At 41.1% G+C, this 20,272-nt stretch overlaps 1 protein-coding gene across 1 annotated transcript in view; it reads right to left on the bottom strand.

The window, feature by feature from the left end:
• Positions 1 to 20,272, bottom strand: part of LOC142103386 (serine/threonine-protein kinase Nek11-like) — a 146,822-nt gene that overhangs the window by 22,550 nt on the left and 104,000 nt on the right. Inside the window, exons 13-15 of the mRNA XM_075187450.1 lie at positions 9,021 to 9,109; positions 5,472 to 5,532; positions 3,227 to 3,314 (exon numbers count right to left, since the gene is read on the bottom strand). Of these exons, the coding sequence (XP_075043551.1) occupies positions 3,227 to 3,314; positions 5,472 to 5,532; positions 9,021 to 9,109 (238 nt within the window). The remainder of the gene's footprint in view (positions 1 to 3,226; positions 3,315 to 5,471; positions 5,533 to 9,020; positions 9,110 to 20,272) is intronic.

Genomic DNA, 20,272 nt, shown 5'->3' on the forward strand with positions numbered 1-20,272 from the left:
TTGCCACCATTGTGGTTGGCTATCTCATTCAATTTGATCAAATGGAAATCCAGTTGGCTTTGATTGTTCAACCCAGTCTTTCATATAACCAATCATCCCCACTGCGGAATGTTCTGAATGTTTGGCTGTCACTCCAAATAAATGAATTACATCGTGTGTGGGGATCATAAGACATTCAGGATAACTGTATATATTTAATTTCTTTGCTTTTTTAAGTTTATTGTTTATATGAAATTGATATGCATGCTATGTATACATAAATAATATACATATAGGTCGCATTACTGTCAAAAGCAACAGGGCCAGCGCACAATTACCGTTAATACGGTAATTTTATCCTGAAAATCAGCGGTAAACATTACCGTACCAACGCTAATACTGCGCACTATTACCGTAGTAACATGAATGGTGCACCAGTTGCGTTATTTTTGACAATAAAGCAGCCAATTAGAATAGTAATGATGATAATGATAATGTAGTGTCTGACATATTCTACATTAATAGCCCTATGTGATACCCAGGGTAGGAACCTATCTATATCCTGTCATTCAAAGTGTCAATATTTTTAGCCATGTACTGTGTCACCTGTGGTTTTCAACAATGCCCAGTGTGTTTCTTAGTTTTTTCATATTAAGTTGTTTTTTTAAAGAAACAATAAAAACACTAAACAGACAATAAGGGTAAAGCACAGTTCAATCTCTCCGATTCTTTCCTCACAAATTCCCTAATTATTATGTACTCCGGATACACGCGGCATACTGTGAAGAAGGCTGCTGGCTTACAGACAGAGAACGAGGTATCGTGCTGGTATCTGCTGAAATCTCCATACACCTGTGCACTTTGTCAGCTCATTTTAACAATCAACGTTAAAAGAGAGAGATCTTCTAAAAAAAAAAAAAAAAAAGTTCTGTTGTGCTTCATCGAGAAGCAGAACAGGTTTTTTTTTTAACTTTTGGCAATTCAAGTGGCCCTGCAGTCATTCCTTTCATCTCACAAGTACAATTGTCTCGAGTATACTGTAGTGGTTTCCGGTTCTATTAATGGCCTAGTATCTGCCGTCAATGCCAGTTGTGTTGGCTGACAGAGCATATTGACAACTCTTCAACAGCCAGAGAGTTGCAGGTTATTATATATGTATAGAAATGTACTGTACACATGTTATCATAGTCAATGATATTCAATTACACATTAATACCTAATACAGAACTTATCCAAACCAGCATGAGCGATGTTTCCCATATATATTTAATGGCCACGAATTTCCCACTGATTTCAACAATTTCATCTTTATATTTATTACTATTACTATTTTGACTAATGTTTTTTTTCGTTTCCCTCTACAGACTGGGACCATTTAGCCCATAATAAATGCTGCTTTCAGGCTCATTAACCTGACCACCCCACCTCCTCTGCGGCTACACTCTGCCAGTCCTTGCACTGGTTCCTTCCGTCAGTCTGGATAAAATGCAACATTTAGCCTAAAAACATCCACAAACCTACTACACCCTACATATATAACATCATCTATAATTATTGTAATAGTCACACACTAATTTATACCAAGACCTGTTACTAAACATCAACCTTATTACCTGAGCATCTGCAGGACTTCTCTAGAGCTGCACCTCTTCTCTAGAATCAGCTGCACCGGATTCTCCTTAAGTTTCTCAATCATTAAGAAGGTGCTGGAAGCTCACTTTTTCAGAAAAGCACATCTAGGGGTAAATGTATCAATCTGCGGGTTCTTCAACACCCGCGTGTTCAGCCTCTTCCGCGATTAAATTTCAAGCGGCGCTGCATTGTAAAGGGTTAACTTCCCTTTACAATGCAGCGCCGCTTGAAATTTAATCGCGGAAGAGGCTGTACACGCGGGTGTTGAAGAACCCGCAGATTGATACATTTACCCCCTACTAGACTTACTTTAGCTTTCAGCCGTCTATGTCTTCAGTATGGTGCCAAACTAACGCACTGATCAGCCTGCTACACCCAATCCATACAGTCTAAGGACCATTCTATGAAAGTGTGAAAGTTAATTAGGATCTGTGACACCTATGGTTAGATGAAAGTATATTCTGCAAAGCAAAAGTTAGATTTATTTTTTATCTCAAATGAACTTCAAGTGGTGGAGAGGGAGATTAACAGGGAGCTCCCTTGTTTGCAGGCAACTGTAGAGCATATTATCCCGGTATATCATCATCATCAACTTATATAGCGCCACTAATTCCGCAGCACTGTACAGAGAACTCACTCATATCAGTCCCTGCCCCATTGGAGCTTACAGTCTAAATTCCTTAACACACACACACACAGACAGACATACAGACAGAGAGACTAGGGTCAATTTGATAGCAGCCAATTAACCTACCAGTATGTTTTTGGAGTGTGGAAGGAAACCGGAGCACCCGGAGGAAACCCACGCAAACACAGGGAGAACATACAAACTCCTCACAGATAAGGCCATGGTCAGGAATGGAACTCATGACCCCAGTGCTGTGAGACAGAAGTGCTTACAATGGAAAACATTTTGCATTTTCCAGATTTTTTTCCCCCAGAATACAGGGTCAGCATGCCTGTCCTGTCCATTTCGGAAACTTTTCATTTTTTGTTCTGTCCCTTCGCTACCTTCACTCGCACAGACCTCAAATACTGACACAGTCACATCCAGGGGTTGACAATACTCAGCATCACTATTTAATGGTCAGTTTTCCCCTAAGCTGCATCCTCTGGAAATGACAGAGTTGATAGTGCGATTTAATGCGAACGGCACCTTCAATGTTTGCTGTTCGGTGCAACCCTGCACCCTGCATTATTACGAACACTTTTAGTTTTTAACACCATCATTTCCAGAACACACAATTTACAAGGAGCTGTGATTGTGGGTGCAACTTCAGAGGATGCAAGTGTTTCCTGATGCTCCGATAACTGTTACAGTGTTGTCAATTCCAGAATGTAGTGGTATAGACAAATAATAGAATAGAATGTTGCGGCTTTGGTAAACTAGCAGCTGAAGATTGTTTTCCGAAGGCGGAATACTCAGTATTCTACTACTTTCCGAGTGACACTTTTCCCTCATAGACTCTGCTTCCTGCTGACTCCACAACTCTGTCTTTCTGCTGTTACATCTCCTGTACAAGGGCAGCTTATCCGCTCCTCATATAGGCCCCGTGGGGTAAAGATGTCACTCTCGTCTTTCTTTGATGCCCCCCTCCCCCACATTGATACTTACTGTCTGAGATGTGTGATTTCCTGCTCACTGCAGACAGACATAATGGTATCCTCTGAATCCTGGAGAACTGTGCCCTGTATTCCTGCTGCTGAGAGATATAGAGACAGGGATGATCAGCGTAAATAATAGATGTAGAGGTATACAGAGGGATGGATAAAAACAGAGACAGGCGAAAAATAATGATAAAGTATAAATGATACAAATAGCAAAACTATTGAGGAATCTTTACTGGACTTTAAATCCACAGTTTCTTTGCTGTAATGCAAGTTGCTCAAATTTAGAAGCTTATAGCCCTAATTGGGAAACATGAAAGCTTTGTGACCCGCTTTCATGTTTCTCAAAATTTTAGTGTTCATGCTGCAAAGCTGCCCACACACAGTGCAATCTGCTTGTTGATCTGATCACCAAATGACTATCATAAATTAAAGGGAGCATCTACCCCACGAAGAGATGGGGGTCATTTGTCATTACCTCTCTGATCAATCAAATCAAATTTGTTCAGGTTTTGATTGTTCAGGGTGATCAGGTCTGCAGGCCCGGCGCTCCCATTAGGCAAGGTTAGGCAGTTGGGCCGGGCTCTGGAGGGCACCACAGAAGTAGGGGACTTAATTAATTACTTCATTACCGCCGCACAGCTTCTGGTGAATCCACAGGGAGGGGCGAGGGGCCATGGATCGCAACCGCCCTCCTCCCCTCCAACAGCTGATTGGGCGGACCTTCCCTCCGACGACTCTCCTCCACTGCCCCCTCCCCTCCCCTCACTGACTGTCGGGCGTGACATCATCATCACGGCCCGATAGTGTCAGTGAGGGACGGGACTCAGCAGCAGCAGCAGCGAGGAGCGCCTTTAAGGTAAGAAAAAAGAGGGGAGGGGAACTTTTAGACACAGGGGGGCGCATTAAGACTCAGGGGGCGGGATTTTGAAATTGTGTCTAGGGCGCCGAGGACCCTAGCACCGGCCCTGCAGGTCTGGCCAAACGACAACTAAACCAGCTGCCCAGATCTGTCCATGTGTGGCAAGTTTCAAACTGCCAGAAATTTAGACGAAAATTAGATTTCAGGAAGTCACAGAGGGGGGGGAAGTGTTTCCATATTTATAATGTGAAAAAGTGGACACACCAAGCTGAAAATTTGTTGGCCTTTCCCTTTAAGATTTGGTCCTACAGCCCACCAATGCCCCTCTAATTTTTATTAATTGAACAGACAAAATTAACTATCCAGAGAGGTGAATAGAGTGTGGCGTTACAAAAAATGTCTAATTTAAATTACACAAAGTCCACCATATTCCACCCACATATGCCACTAGTGGGATGCAGGGTCAGTAACTACAGTCCAGAGCAGTTTCTGGTGACAAATGGATGACAATTAGAGCAACACTAATTTCCCAGGAGGACGCATTCATAACAAAGAGAAACAAGAGCATGATCAGGAAAAAAAGGACATTTACAATATTGACGACCTTGCTATAGTTTACAAAAACACCCAAAAGAGATCGAAGATCTTTCAAATAAAAAACAAAACTGGCCCATGTGCATTTCTAGATTTTCTGATCTAGAGAAGTATAAAAAAAACACACATGAAGTCACTCCAAGCACACTCTAAACCCCAAACGCCTCGGTTCTGCACCTCTGTGTCTGGATGGTCCATGCAGAGCATATAAGGGTGCACCCCTACCCTTGGATTTTGGGAGATGTCACCTAGGTGTGCAGAGAGACGGAAAATCTCCAGAAAAGCGTTGTGTAAATGTCGTAACCAAAGTCCAATACCCTACCATCTGGGGCTCTCTCTATCTCAGTCTTGCATGGGTTAGAACAGAAAGCTCTTGAGTGTGTGATAAGCTTCTTATTACATTGCACCTTAAAATGTTCTTCTCTGTGTAAGTTCGAGGTGCAAAACTAAGTACGGGACAAGCCCTGAGGAACTCCGAGCTGGTGCAAAATTCACGTCCTTTTGCAAAGTGGATAAGGTGGATAAGCCCTCCACACAACGGAGTGCCCCAAAGTGCGCTCTTCACTCCTATAGCTCATTTAAAAAATCTCAACCTCAAAGGGAAACATCTCTTTACTTTACAAGGAACAACCTCCCTCTGCCTGTGCAAAATTCTGCTCCTCTGCCAATGCCACCATCTAGCTCCGAAAAACATCTGTTGGATGCACAATTTGTGGCGCACACTGGGGCCAACGCTGCTTTTGGACTTCATATTTGTCCTCCAGATTTGGCAACCAAAGTCTAAGACATAACTTACTGTCAGTGCTGGAATCCAGGAATCTCTGCAGACAGCTCTGGTACGCGCTCAGTGTGCTACTCTGTATAGGGGATAGAAGCCAATGCATGAAATACACAATATGATCTGACATCATTTATAGGACCACTGTGGTCGCAAAAACACCCCCATGATATCATTGCAGAGTGCTGGGATAAAAACAGGTGTTCACAAGCACACATTGCAATGTAACACAGGCGAAGAGTTTCTAGTGATGAATGGTACAATATTGCTGTATTTTTATTGCACTTCTGCTAATAAACAAATGTTTGGAATTTGTTGATATAATAAGTTTCCAAACTTGCAATGTCCTGTATCTCACTGGTGGCCAAAATTTAATTAGCTGGGTCCCCAAGAGACTATAGGCCTTATGATCTGGAACCACAGAGGTCAGTGGGCCATATGCTCTGGGAACCCAAGAAGTTGGTGGGCCATATGTTCTAGAACCCAAAGAGGTCAGGAGCCATATGTTCTGGGACCCCAAGAGGTCAGGGGCCATATGTTCTGGGACCCCAACATAGGCAAACCGAGGGGGTTTCCTAGTGCCTGGAAACCCCCCTCCAAGCCTGGTGCACTGTATAATTGAGGTGGCTGGACCCTGCTCCCGCTTCACACAGCTCTGCTTGAAAAAGGAGAGCTGTGTGCACCTAACAGTAGTGCACGCAGCATTGCCCATGTATATTATGGGGATAGGAAGCGTTGTAGAGCAGCCAAGCACTGTCTATTATTATAGCCACGCCCCCATGCATGCTGGTCACACCCACTGGCGGCGTGGTGTGGAAACCCCCCTCTACAAATCCTGCTTTTGTCCCTGCCCAAAAGGTTGGTGGGTCATATGTTCATGACCCCAAGAGACTGTAGGCTGCATGTTCTGAGACCACAAGAGATGGTGGGCCATATTCCCTGGGACACTAAGTACAAATGACTGGCCAAACAACAACAAAATCAGCCGACCAGCTCTATGGAAGGAGAGGTAATAGGTGATACATCTCAACAGTGATTTCAGGGAGTCACAGAGGGGAAAGGTTTCCATATTTTTAATGTGAAAAAGAGGGCACACCAAGCTGTAAAATTATTAGCCTTTACCTTTAAGCCTTGGTCCTACAGCCCAACAATGCCCCCCTGATGATCACAGTAATAGACAAAATTAACTACACAGAAATGTGAAAAGAGTGTCGTTAGAAAACATTTAAATCTCAATGTTGAATTGCGCAAAGGTCCATCATGTTTATCCTACATATACCAGTAGTGGGATGCGCTGTCAGTAATTACAGTCAATAACAGTTTCTGCTGACAAAAGGATGACAATTAGAGCAACATTGATTTCCCAGGAGAAAGCATTAATAACAAAGAAAAACAAGAGCATGATCTGGAAAGAAGGACATTTACAATATTGACAACCTTGCTATAGCTTACAAAAACACCCAAAAGACCACTAAAATCAGGATTTATTTACAGCAATATATTAACTTTCAAATATAAAATACTGACCCTTGTGCGTTTGCAGATTTCGTGATCTGGTGAAGTATAAAAAACACAGAGGAAGTAACTTATAAAGTGCATCCCAAACACCAAACGGTTCTGCACCTCTGTTACTGGATGATCCATAAAGAGCATACAAAAACACAAGGTATGGTCGCACACAATTAGGGACTATTCATCTATACTTGGTACTCAAATTAACCTCACAAGGAAGATGGGGTGCACTCTAATGTATACTTTGATCATAGTCAAAAGAAGGGGAGAGAAAAAGAGTAAATAGAGGCACTCCAGTCCCCAAGAAAATAATATCAATTAAAACTAAATTTTATTAGGTTCATATTAAAACATCAAATAAAGCGGCGAAATATAGATAAAAATGTACATTTTTATCTATATTTCGCCGCTTTATTTACTCTTTACTCTTTTTCTCTCCCCTTCTTTTGACTATGATCCATAAAGAGCACATGAAGGTACAAAGTTCAATCTCTTACAAGAGATGGAGGGCTTTATGGTCTGGGACCTCGAGAGATGGTGGGCCGTATGTTCTGGGACCTCAAGAGATGGTGGGCTATATGTTCTGGGACCTCAAGAGATGGTGGGCCGTATGTTCTGGGACCTCAAGAGATGGTGGGCCGTATGTTCTGGGACCTCAAGAGATGGTGGGTCGTATGTTCTTGGACCTCAAGAGATGGTGGGCCGTATGTTCTGGGACCTCAAGAGATGGTGGGCCGCATGTTCTGGGACCTCGAAGGACAGTGGGCCGTATGTTCTGGGACCTCGAAGGATGGCGGGCCCTATGTTCTGGGCCCCAAGAGATGGTGGGCTGTATTTTATGGGACCCCAAGAGATGGTGGGTCGTATCTTATGAGTCCCCAAGTGATGATGGGCTGTGTGTTCTGGGCCCCAAGAAACAGTGGGCCTCATGTTATGAAACCCTAAGAGACAGAGCACTATATGTTCTGGGACCCCAAGAGACAGAGCACTATATGTTATAGGACCCTGAGCATCAGTGTGTCATTGTTTGGGCTACCTGTGCAGGTTTGTGCATGTTTTGTGATGTGCAGTATGGCAACCCCCAGGGCTCCTCTATACCCTGGAATTCCCAAGATGCTCCACAAACTGGCTATAGAACTCAGTCTTGATCAAAAGTGCAGATTTTAATGATTTCTGTACTATCCCAGTTTTCCACAGGACAGATTTCTAGTTTTTAGCCACAAAAACAGGGTGTGGCCTCACTTAAAGTAGGCGTGGTTTGAGGCATTGACTAATGCACATAGATTTCAATCAGGAATACTCTCCGTAAAAGAAAAGGTGATTCTGTCAGTTTCATTGATTTTCTCTCTAGAGATCTTGAAAACCTGCCCTGCTGGGTAAACTTGTGATTTTGGAAATCAAGGCTTAGAAAAAGCTAACAGAACAGTCGACTTACTGCTAATGTCTCCTGTCACCATGGCAACCACATACGAGTTTGCAGCTCAACATTGTCCGCGGATATTTCAACTTCTGAGGTCTGACAATTGCTGTCTTCTCAGTGTTATTTTTAAATATACATTCAACATTTTACATGTAAATTAGGACCAGTAACAAAATACTTTATCATCATTATAACTACATACAGCTTAGGAAAAGTCTGGATAGAAGTTTGTGCAATGGCTTCAGGGGCAAACGCAGGATTTGCAGAGGAAGGTTTCCACACCACGCCGCCAGTGGACGTGACCAGCATGCATGGGGGTCTCCAACTCTCCCTATCCCCATAATATACATGGACAATGCTGCGTGCACTGCTGTTCGGTGCATGCAGCTCTCTCTTTTCGAGCAGAGCCATGTGAAGCGGGGGCAGGGTCCAGCCACCTCAATTATTCAGTGCCCCAGGCTTGGAGGGGGGTTTCCAGGCACTAGGAACACCCCCTCCCCAGTTTGCCTATGGGCTTGCTCAATGCTAAATATCGCAGTGGTTTCTACTGTCTTAAACAGTATATCTGATCTTCTGTAAGCCCCCAACATTATACACTTGCCTGTAGGTCCAGAGTCTATTCTGCTACTACTTACCTGCTGTTGTGACAAAGGGAGAGAGATAGTGAGGATTGAACAAGCCAATGAATCTTCTTTCTCGCTGTTCTCATCCTCACTGCAGATGTCTATGAGAACACCAGAAAAAGGAATTAAAATACGATTTAAGCAATGATCCATACACATTTATCGCATGCTGAGAGCATAGGAAAATACAGGCATCTGCATAAGTAATAACTGGCATTAGAAGACACCCAAATGCAATAAATAAAAGATCATATATATGAGCTTTCGGTGGGACAATTTGCATGTGAGTATGTACATGTGGGTACATGGATCATTGGAGATCAAAGACAAGTTGCATTAAATGTCCTTTAAGCGTTTCATTAATGACCTTGTGCAGAAACCTGTCGCTCGGAACTAGAGAACAAATGATTCATTATGGAATGTTGTGATCAAATCTATTAAGAGAATGTGTGAAATGGAACACATGACAATATCTGGCTGAAAAATGGATTTCCATTTTAAGCATATAGAGACTTTAACGAGATGGTACCCATGGAAAAATGTAAGACAATTAGTTTCTTAATGGGAAAAAGAACGTTTGTAAAATATGTGTATCATAATTTACATATCACCGGTAAAGCTATAGTTGTTTTCTTTATTATACAGCCTCCCCATTATATAAGAAAAAGAAAAAAACAAACAAACAAAAGAGTGCGTTTAAATTGGAGCCACACTGATGCAAAGGAAAATAGTGCTGTGGTCCATAGCAACCAATCATATGCTTGCTTTCATTTCCTAAACTGTACTAGAATAATGGATTGGTAGGTATGGGTAAGGCCACCTTTAATTCCTTTGCATCAGTTTCAGTAATTGTTCCCCCCTGTATCTCTATGATGACCTTAAGAGTAAAGTTCCCTATCTACGAATCTCCCATTACTGAAAATGTACCGTACCCCACTAGGCAACCTACTAAAGGCCATTTTACAACATTTTTTTTTAATCATGCAAATACATCTACAAAATCAGGAATACTTTGTCCCAACTCTCTAATCCATGAATCTGTGAATTTTCTTTTGAGTTTAATTAGCAGAATTCACCAGCGATGTCTAAAAAGCTCTGAGCTTTGGCCATTCATTTCAATGTTGCCATTCTTTTCAGTGGTGCTTCTGGCCTGGTGAACCGAATGGGAACATTGAAACGAGTAGGAAAAGTTCAGTCTGTAGAGTTTTCCATTACTAGCCATACAAGCTAACACTTAGAAAGAAACCCTTTTGGAGTTGCCAGGTAATTCCCAAATTATGCTGCTTTTAACCCCCATATCCCCACAATGCCCCAGCAGTGTTAATTGGTTTTTACCCACACCAATATTAATACTTAATATTGAAAGCTTACTACTATTTAAATATTCGCATTGCAGTTAAAGCTTTCAATATTGAGCGCAATCAAGTGTTAACAACTTTCGGTTCCTTCTGATGTCGGTTAAAAACAATTAACGCTGCTCTGCGCCTTTGGGACATGGGGGTAAAAAAGCAAAATCATTTGGAATCCACCTTTCAACTGCAACTGGCTAGCAATGGAAAAGTGCAAAGGAACGAAGCGATTCCCATTCATTTTAATGGAGTTACTAGCGCACCTGTGGAAACATTGAAATGAATGGGCCCATTCATTTTAATACTTGTTCATGCGTAAAAGTTTTCCGTTATTTTTCATCTCACCGGCTTTGACATAATCTTGAGAGTGTGAAACTATCAAGTTTATTTTTGGTGATTTCCAAGATCAATTTACTAAATCGCTCTGTCCTATATTCCACTGTTCTGTACTTATCACTGAGAAATGGATTCAGCATTTTCTTTTTCCCGTGAAGTATGGAAGCTAGTGATTTATAAGTCAATTTGCTTTTAATAGATTCGCTGATTATTAAATTGACCTGTAAATCATCCCCAAAAAATAGAGATTTATATCACCATTGCTGCAAATCGACTTTCAGTAAATTACATTCAAGATTTTTTGCTCCTGGTCACGGATTTTTCCTGTTCAAAAAAAAAGGGAAGTTTCGTCACCCCCTCCCCCCCCCCCACATCCTCTCTGACATCAGATCATTTTACACAGTGGTGCTTTGGGCTGTACAATTAAATTGGAATTTTCTTCATGGAGTGAACAGCGTGGATATAATACTGTACTATACACGGACCGCCAGCACTATAGAGAATTAGAAGAGTTCAGTTTGCTTTTCTACATTATTACTTATCAATAATAAATGCTTTTATATTGCATAGGTGTTACTGTTTTCCTGAGCGGTTTGAAGAAGGTTACATTATAAAAGCGAGATACTGACAGCCGGTTACAGTGGTATGTCTAATCCGATCTGATCACAAGCTAACTAGAGGTGGCTCCTATACCCCAAAGGGGTAGGAAAGGAACTTCTGTGCACAGTTTTAATATTGCAAATCTATCCTGCTTGTCAGAGGAGACTTAGACGACTATACATGCAGACAGTGTCACAGAGGGCGGAGGGCACACTGGGGGTAAGAGAGCTGGGAACAAATGTACAGCAAATATGACTGAGGCGAGATGGACGATACGTATGGTAATCCCAATAAATCAGACGTTAATGATAAGTATATGACACCCTCATAATAACCTGTATTAATAAGAGTATCTGGGTTTTCCTAGATGCCCTGTTTTTTTCAGTGAGCACACAGATATATTGGACCTAACTTTGTGACCCTATCTTACCAGACCAATGTTTAAATTCTTTGGTTATATATAATTTCCTCCGGGAATTACTTCTTTTTAAGTAGTCTACTCAAGCAAACCTTACACTGTTTTTATCAGGTAAACATGGCTATATTCACTTTTAGCACAATTATAGCCACAAATATTTAACGCAGCATATAAATCAGCAAGTATTTCCACTTATAGGGATACAAAGTATGTACTTTACTATTTATTGATCCTGACACACAGGTTGTATATTTAGTTTTTCTTTTCTTTCTCCTAGATTATTTTTGTACTTTTTATACAGTTTTTTTGTTTTAACTAGGGAAAAACCCAATGAGTCAAACTGTAATGGGTCTCCTTTGACAACGCCAACAAGGGGTAAAGAGGATCTACTCAAAGGGGCGCAGAGAAGGGGGGGGGGGGTAAGTGGGTACACAAAGTACTGGGGCCCTAACCTGCCTTGGGGCCCTGAACTGCCTGTGCAGTGGGAGGAACCCCTAACCAAAAGTGGTCTCGCCCCCTTTAGTGGCAATGTAAGGGGCCCCAAGAATTTGCTGTAACCTGGCACAAAATTTCTATTGGCAATTCTGTCTATTCACAGGACATATGAGAATTTGAATATTCTCAGGGCTAGATCAACCTGTGTCCGATCAGAGTGCTAGAATATTCACAGAGCTAGATCAACCTGTATCCAATCAGAGTGTTAGAATATTGACAGAGCTAGATCAACCTATATCCAATCAGAGTGCTAGGATATTCACAGAGCTAGATCAACCTGTATTCAATCAAAGTGTTAGAATATTCACAGAGCTAGATCAACCTGTATCCAATCAGAGTGTTAGAATATTCACAGAGCTAGATCAACCTGTATCCAATGAGAGTATTAGAATAATCACAGAGCTAGATCAACCTGTATCCAATCAGAGTGTTAGAATATTCACAGAGCTAGATCAACCTGTATCCAATGAGAGTATTAGAATAATCACAGAGCTAGATCAACCTGTATCCAATCAGAGTTTGAGAATATTCACAGAGCTAGATTAATTTGTATCCAAATCGGAGACTTTAGAATATTTACAGAGATAGATCAACCATTATCTAATCAGATCATTGGGCTATTCACAGAGCTATGTTCATCTGTATCCAATCAGAACATTAGAATCTTTACAGGACTAGGCCAATCGGTGACCAACAAGATTATTGGAATGTTCACAGGGTTAGACCAACCTATGGTCATTTAGATCATTAGAACATTCACAGCGCAAATGTTAACAGAGCTATTTTCAATAAAAGACATAACGAACAATGTGTGAAATGCTTCTATATGTGAATTTAATACATCTTTGTTCATTCTTACAGCCAGCAGAGAAGGCATTATCAATTTTACTATACAAAGACCTATGAAAAACATAGTGTTTCCCAGATGGCAAAGAGAGACAGCCATAATCTGACCAACGCGTGTAGTAATCTTGTCTCTTTATTGAAAGACGAAGAAAAATTCTTGAGCCATGTTCCAGAGTCACAATGTCTCTTCTCTATTAAGTAAATCCCCTAACAGTACTTTCATGTCTTCCCCCATCCCCTGCTAGGGAAAGTATATGCACTAACTAAACACTGTGTAATTGCAATGTTCTTAGTTTGTTTTTCCTTAGTCCTCAGAGGAGACATCAATTAGCAGCCACTTAATAAGCCCCTGTAGTGATTTCCCTTCAATGTGTCAGCGCATTACAACCGGACCCGCCAGATGCCAGATCTGTAACAAAAACGGTTTTATAAAAAACAAAACAAAAAACAAAAAAAAAAAACATTTAAGAATTGCACCCAAAACTGAATCTGTGGTTTCGGATGCCAAAAATGTTTCAAGCAAGATGTAGTTATTTGCATCCTTTACCGGTGTCTAGAATGTTGCATAAAACATAATTAATAATTCAAACCAACAAACAAGAAAATGTTTTTCTGTCATGTGGCGAATAAAGGTTATTTAATTCCTAACAGGGACAGAAATGAAAAGCGACAAACGTATAAATGTGATACAGGAAATATATTAGAGAAGATTTACTGAAAGTCCAATTAAAGCAGCATTACCACTTGCTGAAATTGTCACTGAGTGGCTGCTTCCCCCTAGTGGCGCCCTGGGAACTGCAGGCTGACATTTTTTCCCCCCCCCCGGGCTCTTTTTTTTCAGTGCTAGAGTACCCGTTGATCTTTTCTGCATACCAGAGGGTGGAGTAAGAGACAGGACCAATAGAAAGCCACAATCTCAGTGATAACGGCTTGTTATTGGTCCACACATGTAAATCATAAAAATAAACTTTTCAAATGTTTTAGATATATGAACAATGGTTCATTAATTTCATTTTGGTACAATTAATATAAATAAAACAGGTGCTATAACATCTTAGGAATTTACATTGACATCCTAATACAGCAAAATATAATCTGACCGTGATGCCCAAACAAGACTTAAAATGCAATTGTCAATGTCCAGCCACATCTCCTTTGCTGGTAATAATGTCCATCAACTTGTGATATGCCAGTAATAATGCCAGCATGATTTAATATGTCATTGATGATGTCCAGCAAGATCTAAAACAGCAATCAAATGTAATTTGCCAGTGATAACGAACATAAGTAAAAGTAATATCCAGAAAAATGTGTGTTCACCCTTTTCTGATATCGCTGTACTCCCATTACCAGTCTTTGGCTTGTACAAATTGCACAACTGGACTGAGTCCCCTCAGGATTTTGCTATACATTAGACTAGTGATGGGCTACCTAATACACTTTAGGTGCCACATGGGCGATCCTCTAACCTTCAAATGGATGCACATTATCCATAATCTCAGTAATAAGTTAAAGCAACACAATCAAAGAAAGAGACACCTATCAGCAGACATTTAAGGAGCTGGGGCACCAGATGATGGCTTGGAGAGTTGCGTGTGGCTCTAGGGCGACCAGTTGTCCATCGCTGATTAAAGACTTCACCCAGTATATGGGAGGCCCCAGGTGCTGGGTATCAAGATAGGTGGAAGAGGCACATTAATAGTGGAGAAAGGAATAGGAAGAAATAAGCTAGCTTAGGAGAAGGGCTGGTGGCTAGGAATACTTAAACAGAGGTGAAGCATATTGGTCAAGTAGCAGTTGGTTTTGTGGCAACATCTTTCACCCTATAGTTATGAGTTTAGGCAATGTTCTTGTGGCCTATTATAAACATCTCAGATTGCTACCATGGCTGTTGACACAGTAGTCAGTTGTTTAATTGTGATGGTAAATTAAGTGTGGTTTGCCCCTCCAGAGATATTTGAGTGTATTTTCTGTGTTCAGCCTGTGTTCTGTGTTCAGCTCAAGTCAATATTTATATTAATTTTTAGGTTGTCATTTATTTGTTAAATATAACTGAGGTCATTTTGATCTCTTGTTATTCAGTGTAGTGTGGTTATTCATCATCATCATCATCATCAACATTTATTTATCTAGCGCCAGCAAATTTCGTAGCACTTTACAATTGGGAACAAACATTAATAAAACAATACTGGGTAATACAGACAGACAGAGAGGTACGAGAACCCTGCTTGCAAGCTTACAATCTATGGGACAATGGGAGTTTGAAACACAAGGGCATGTGCTACATCATATTGCACACTGGACCAGCTAGAATGCAAAGGTAAAAGTATTGAGTGGGCTGTGTGTGTGGCAATGTTGGTCAGAGGGTTGTTGTCTTGTGTTAGCTGTGTAGAGGGTGGTAATAGGGTAACCTCGGGAGATTAAGATGCTGGTTGAGGAATATCATAAGCTTGTCTGAAGAGTTGGGTTTTCAGAGAACGCTTGAAGGTTTGAAGACAAGAGGAAAGTCTTACTGTGCGTAGGAGGGAATTCCACAAAGTGGGTGCAACCCGAAAAAAGTCCTAAGAATGGAAGGATGTGATGAGCGTGGAAGAGAGACGCAGATCTTGTGCAGAACGGAGGTGTCGAGTGGGAAAATATTTTGAGACAAGTGAGGAGATGTATGTCAATGCAATTTTGTCCACGTCCTTGAATGTTAGTAGAAGAATTTTATATTGGATTCGTTGAAATACAGACAAACAATGTGAAGACTGACAGAGTGGATTAGCAGAGAAAGAACGGTTTGCAAGGAAAATCAATCTAGCCGCTGTGTGCAAAATAGATTGTAGGGGTTCAAGTCTGACTTTGGGAAGACCAGTAAGGAGAGAATTACCTAGGACATTGACAATACCTAGTCATGTGTATGGAATGTGGGGTTTATGCAACAAAAAAACACTTTCTCGTACTAAAAAAAACAGTTTGTAATGGGTGTTGTGCGATTTGTTCTTACATGAGGTGCAGGGAGCACTAAGGATAGCTGAGGACGCCACTCTCAGTTAAAGAGATTAAAATGTGTTCCACTCATCAAAGCTCGTACCGGAGACCAATTTGCGAAACCTGGAAAAACTAATCCTCACATTAAACTGTTCACTGAGATTGGATTCTCCGTACGTTGGTTGACACACGGTGTCGTTACCTCCAACAGCATTAATGTCTCTGTATCGCAAATGAAAGCTATGACTATGAGTACGAGCAGAGTGGTCTAATATCAGTCCATTTCATGCTCTACTAGTAAACACATTTTCCCATCCATTCCACTTCAGACTGCTTAGTGGTTTCTAAGTTAACCTGTCTCACCTAAGGCCGGAGGTTCAGAGCTTGGATATTACAGTGTGATGTGGAAGGCGTGCGGGGAACAAGATATAAATTACTGCAGATGAACTGAAAGCCTTGTCATTACATATATACACACACAAGTTCATGCATTGTCTACCATGCATGATAGGATGTGTTAGCACTCTTAATGGGCTATACACAATGCTGCATAATAAGCTATTACGTACTTATATACTACAAGTTAACCCGTGCATGATACTCATGCATTCTAGTCAAATCAAGCTACTTAAGGTGTTAAAAAGGTTCTTGTCATGCATTTGGGCCTAGTCCAGGCCTCCTCAGGGGAAGAGCGTTACTTCCCGACGCAAGCGCCCTTTTTTAACGTGGTTTTGTCCACATGTCACCACCTCATCATTCTTCTCCATCACCTCATCCTTCATTTTCATCGCCACATCTATCCAGATGTCTATCCAGACACAGGGATCTCTCTCAGCAGTCCTGAGTATTACACTCCTCTCACTCTGTCACCCCCGGCAACCACCAACCACTCCCCACTGTCACCCCCGGCAACCACCAACCACTCCCAACTGTCACTTCTCCTTCAAGAAATATATATATTTTTTTTTAAATCTTTATAAACACTTTTAACAATTAACAAATTAAATTAACAAATTAAAAACATCTTAGTATACCAAATTTCAGCCCTTTCTGAATTTTATTTTACACACACACTAAGAATTTAGTAGGTCAGTGTATAACTCCGCCCAGCAGGTAGTTTTATTTTTTCCACACACAGACAGACTAACACACGCCACTAGGCTTTTATATTATAGATTCCCATAGAATATTCCAATGGATAGATAATAGAGCTTGGTATTGTGGAAAAGGATCTAAATATCTATTCACAACATTTATGTTTATCTCTTCTATTACTTTTATATTTTAGCATAACCACTGGATCAAGTATGCTAATGTATGCATAGGCAAACCGAGGTGGGGTTTCCTAGTGCCTGGAACCCCCTTCCAAGCCTGGGGCACTGTATAATTGAGGTGGCTGGACCCTGCTCCCGCTTCACACGGCTCTGCTTGAAATTGGAGAGCTGCGTGCACCTAACAGTAGTACATGCAGCATTGCCCATGTATATTTTAGGGATAGGAAGAGTTGGAGAGCAGCCAAGCACTATAATACATACATAAACACATATATAGAGGTGAGGTCAAGTTACAAGTGAAGTGGGGAGGGGGCACAGCCCCTAGCCCCACCTCCTGCCAGTCAATGTCGTTATTCGCGGCACAATGGGGCAGGGGCTCAAATCATGTAATTAAGTTTGGGATCCTGTAATGTGTCTGCTGAATCTCCCCGTAATTCAGAAGCCTTCTAGCCATTCCGATAGAGTGTATATATATATATATATATATATATATATATATATATATATGTATGTAGTACCCCCTACTGTGAGACAGAGATATTAGATGTCACTGAGAAGTTCACTTTAATTGTCCCATATAATTTGCAATAGGGTGTATTATATTCTTTAAAATATGTTTCAATTTGTAATTGAGCATGTTACCTATGTAAAGTGTGTTGAGGAGTCCTTTATCTTGTTTTTTTTCCCCAAACACATAGAGAATAAGTTTATCTGGGCACATGTCTCACACTTTACAATTCAATGAAAGTTACTGCTTCCTCCACATTAATCATATTATGCAGCGCTGTACAGAGAATATTTGTCATTTACATAAGTCCCTACCCAATTGGAGCTTACAGTCTAAATTCTGTATCACACACACACAAACTATCACACCGTCCCATTTGGTCAGAAGCCAATTAACCTATTGTCTTTGGACTGTGGGAGAAATCCGCGTAAATAAACGACTCATAGATATGGCTTTGGTTGGAATCGAACTCATGACTCTCCTGTGCCACTGTGCTGCCCATAAGCAAAAGTGCAAACACAAAGTTTCTCTTCCTCTTACCACATGTACTATTGGTAAGACACCTTCCCTAACCACACCATACCCCACCCCACACACGAATTTACACAATGAGTAATGGAGTATACAGTTCAGAGACTTACAAGGCTGAATATGAACTAATGTAAATATTAATATAGAGATATATGAGAATGCTATATTGATATGGGTTTGGAATGGATTAAGGAATATTGGTGACTCTGAGAAAATGATCGATATTCATAGACGTAAAAGATTGTGATGTTGAGGGTGATGTGATGTATGCGCTATTGGGAGCAGTGTAATGTGATTACTGGGAGCAGTGGTTCTCATTGATGGTCACGGGTGTAGAGACACAAAAGAAAAGTTGGTTATATTGTAATGCTGTGTAATATTCACAGTTCTGTATCCCTGGAGAACTGATCGGTTACCGGGTGAGTACTATGGGAAATGGACAGGGGAACCCTGTGCTTATGCTAGTCACGGGGGAGGGCTGCTGATTTTTTAGTTTTTAAAGCATTTCAATTAAGGTTTTTTAAAATTGAGAACCTCATTTTTTACTAGTGAATGATTCATTCATTCAAGATTGTTTATTTGTAATTCAAGTGTTTACTTCTAAAGTAAGTGGAACACTCGGGAATACATCTAAATGCACTCAAGTCAACACATAAAAAAATGAGCATGATTTAAAAATGTATCTCTTGTGATGGCTTTAGGTCAAATACGCTTACTAAAGCAAATTAGTCTGAAGCTCCTGTGGTTCTATGAACTATCTGTAAAACCCCCAGATACATTGTTTAAGCACTTTCTATCCATCCAGCATATGATGCTCTGCTCCCCCTTATTCGTCTCTACAGCCAGGGGAGCAGATATCAGAATCTCTGCAATAACAGGATGAACGTTAACATCCCTGGTTTGGACTTACCTGGGGAAATCTCCACTGTCTGCATCACTAGGGAGTGCTACTATCTTCTCAACTGAATATAACAACTATCCTTGTCAGTAGTATCTGAAGTCTTGCAATCTACCATTTTGTTTGACTCCCGTTCATTTGAATTTTATTTTTCTCCTACAGAAACCCTTGCTATTGGCCAACTTCCCACGTTACTTAATTGTTTTGGGATCAACATCACTCTTGATAGGGACATGTTATTCCTTTATTTAATGCGCCCCTGTTAAATGAGGGAATACAATATCACAAATCAGCAATATGGTTCTTATTACAAATTACAATTAAAAATAATCTCTGCTGACTGACAGTAACGCACCATACACAGACATTATACAAGAATATGCTTCCAATACGGCAATTAAGCCATGAAAAAAATATTACCACTGACTCTGGAGTCATATAATTAGCAAATCACTACTGTATATTACTCATTTGCTGGATGCCCTTATGACTTGTTTCAATTTATTTTCTCCCTTTAACCCCAAGTCTGTTCTGCAGTGAAACCTCCTCTTGTCCTCTTGCCAGAGGGTTAATATGACCGTGTGTAATTATCTTTAATTGGTTTTGTTGTTCCTATTAGCACAGCTTCTAATTAACTCCTGAGCTAGACATAACAGCCCAGTACTGATCCCTATATAAAAGGCCCAAGTATTTTCTAACAGCGCTAGCCAGCAGGAGACTTGTGGCATCTATTGTTGAGCTCTCTGTGAGCTACGGTATTAATCAGCAGAGCCCAAAAACAGCACAATGTAATTATCCCCACAATGTATACTCCAGTAAGAAGTGTTATGTGCACAAAGACGTAACTGTATCCATAGCAGTTCGTATGACAGCAAAGAGGGACGGGGAGGGGCAAAAGCACAAGGAGCGGCGGGGAGGGGCAGAAGCACAAGGAGGGGCGGGGAGGGCCAGAAGCACAGGGGATGGGGAGGGGCAGAAGCACAAGGAGGGGCGAGGAGGGGCTGAAGCACAGGGGATGGGGAGGGGCAGAAGCATA

Source organism: Mixophyes fleayi, chromosome 10 (genome assembly GCF_038048845.1).
Source record: "Mixophyes fleayi isolate aMixFle1 chromosome 10, aMixFle1.hap1, whole genome shotgun sequence".
Classification (NCBI taxonomy): Eukaryota; Metazoa; Chordata; class Amphibia; order Anura; family Limnodynastidae; genus Mixophyes; species Mixophyes fleayi.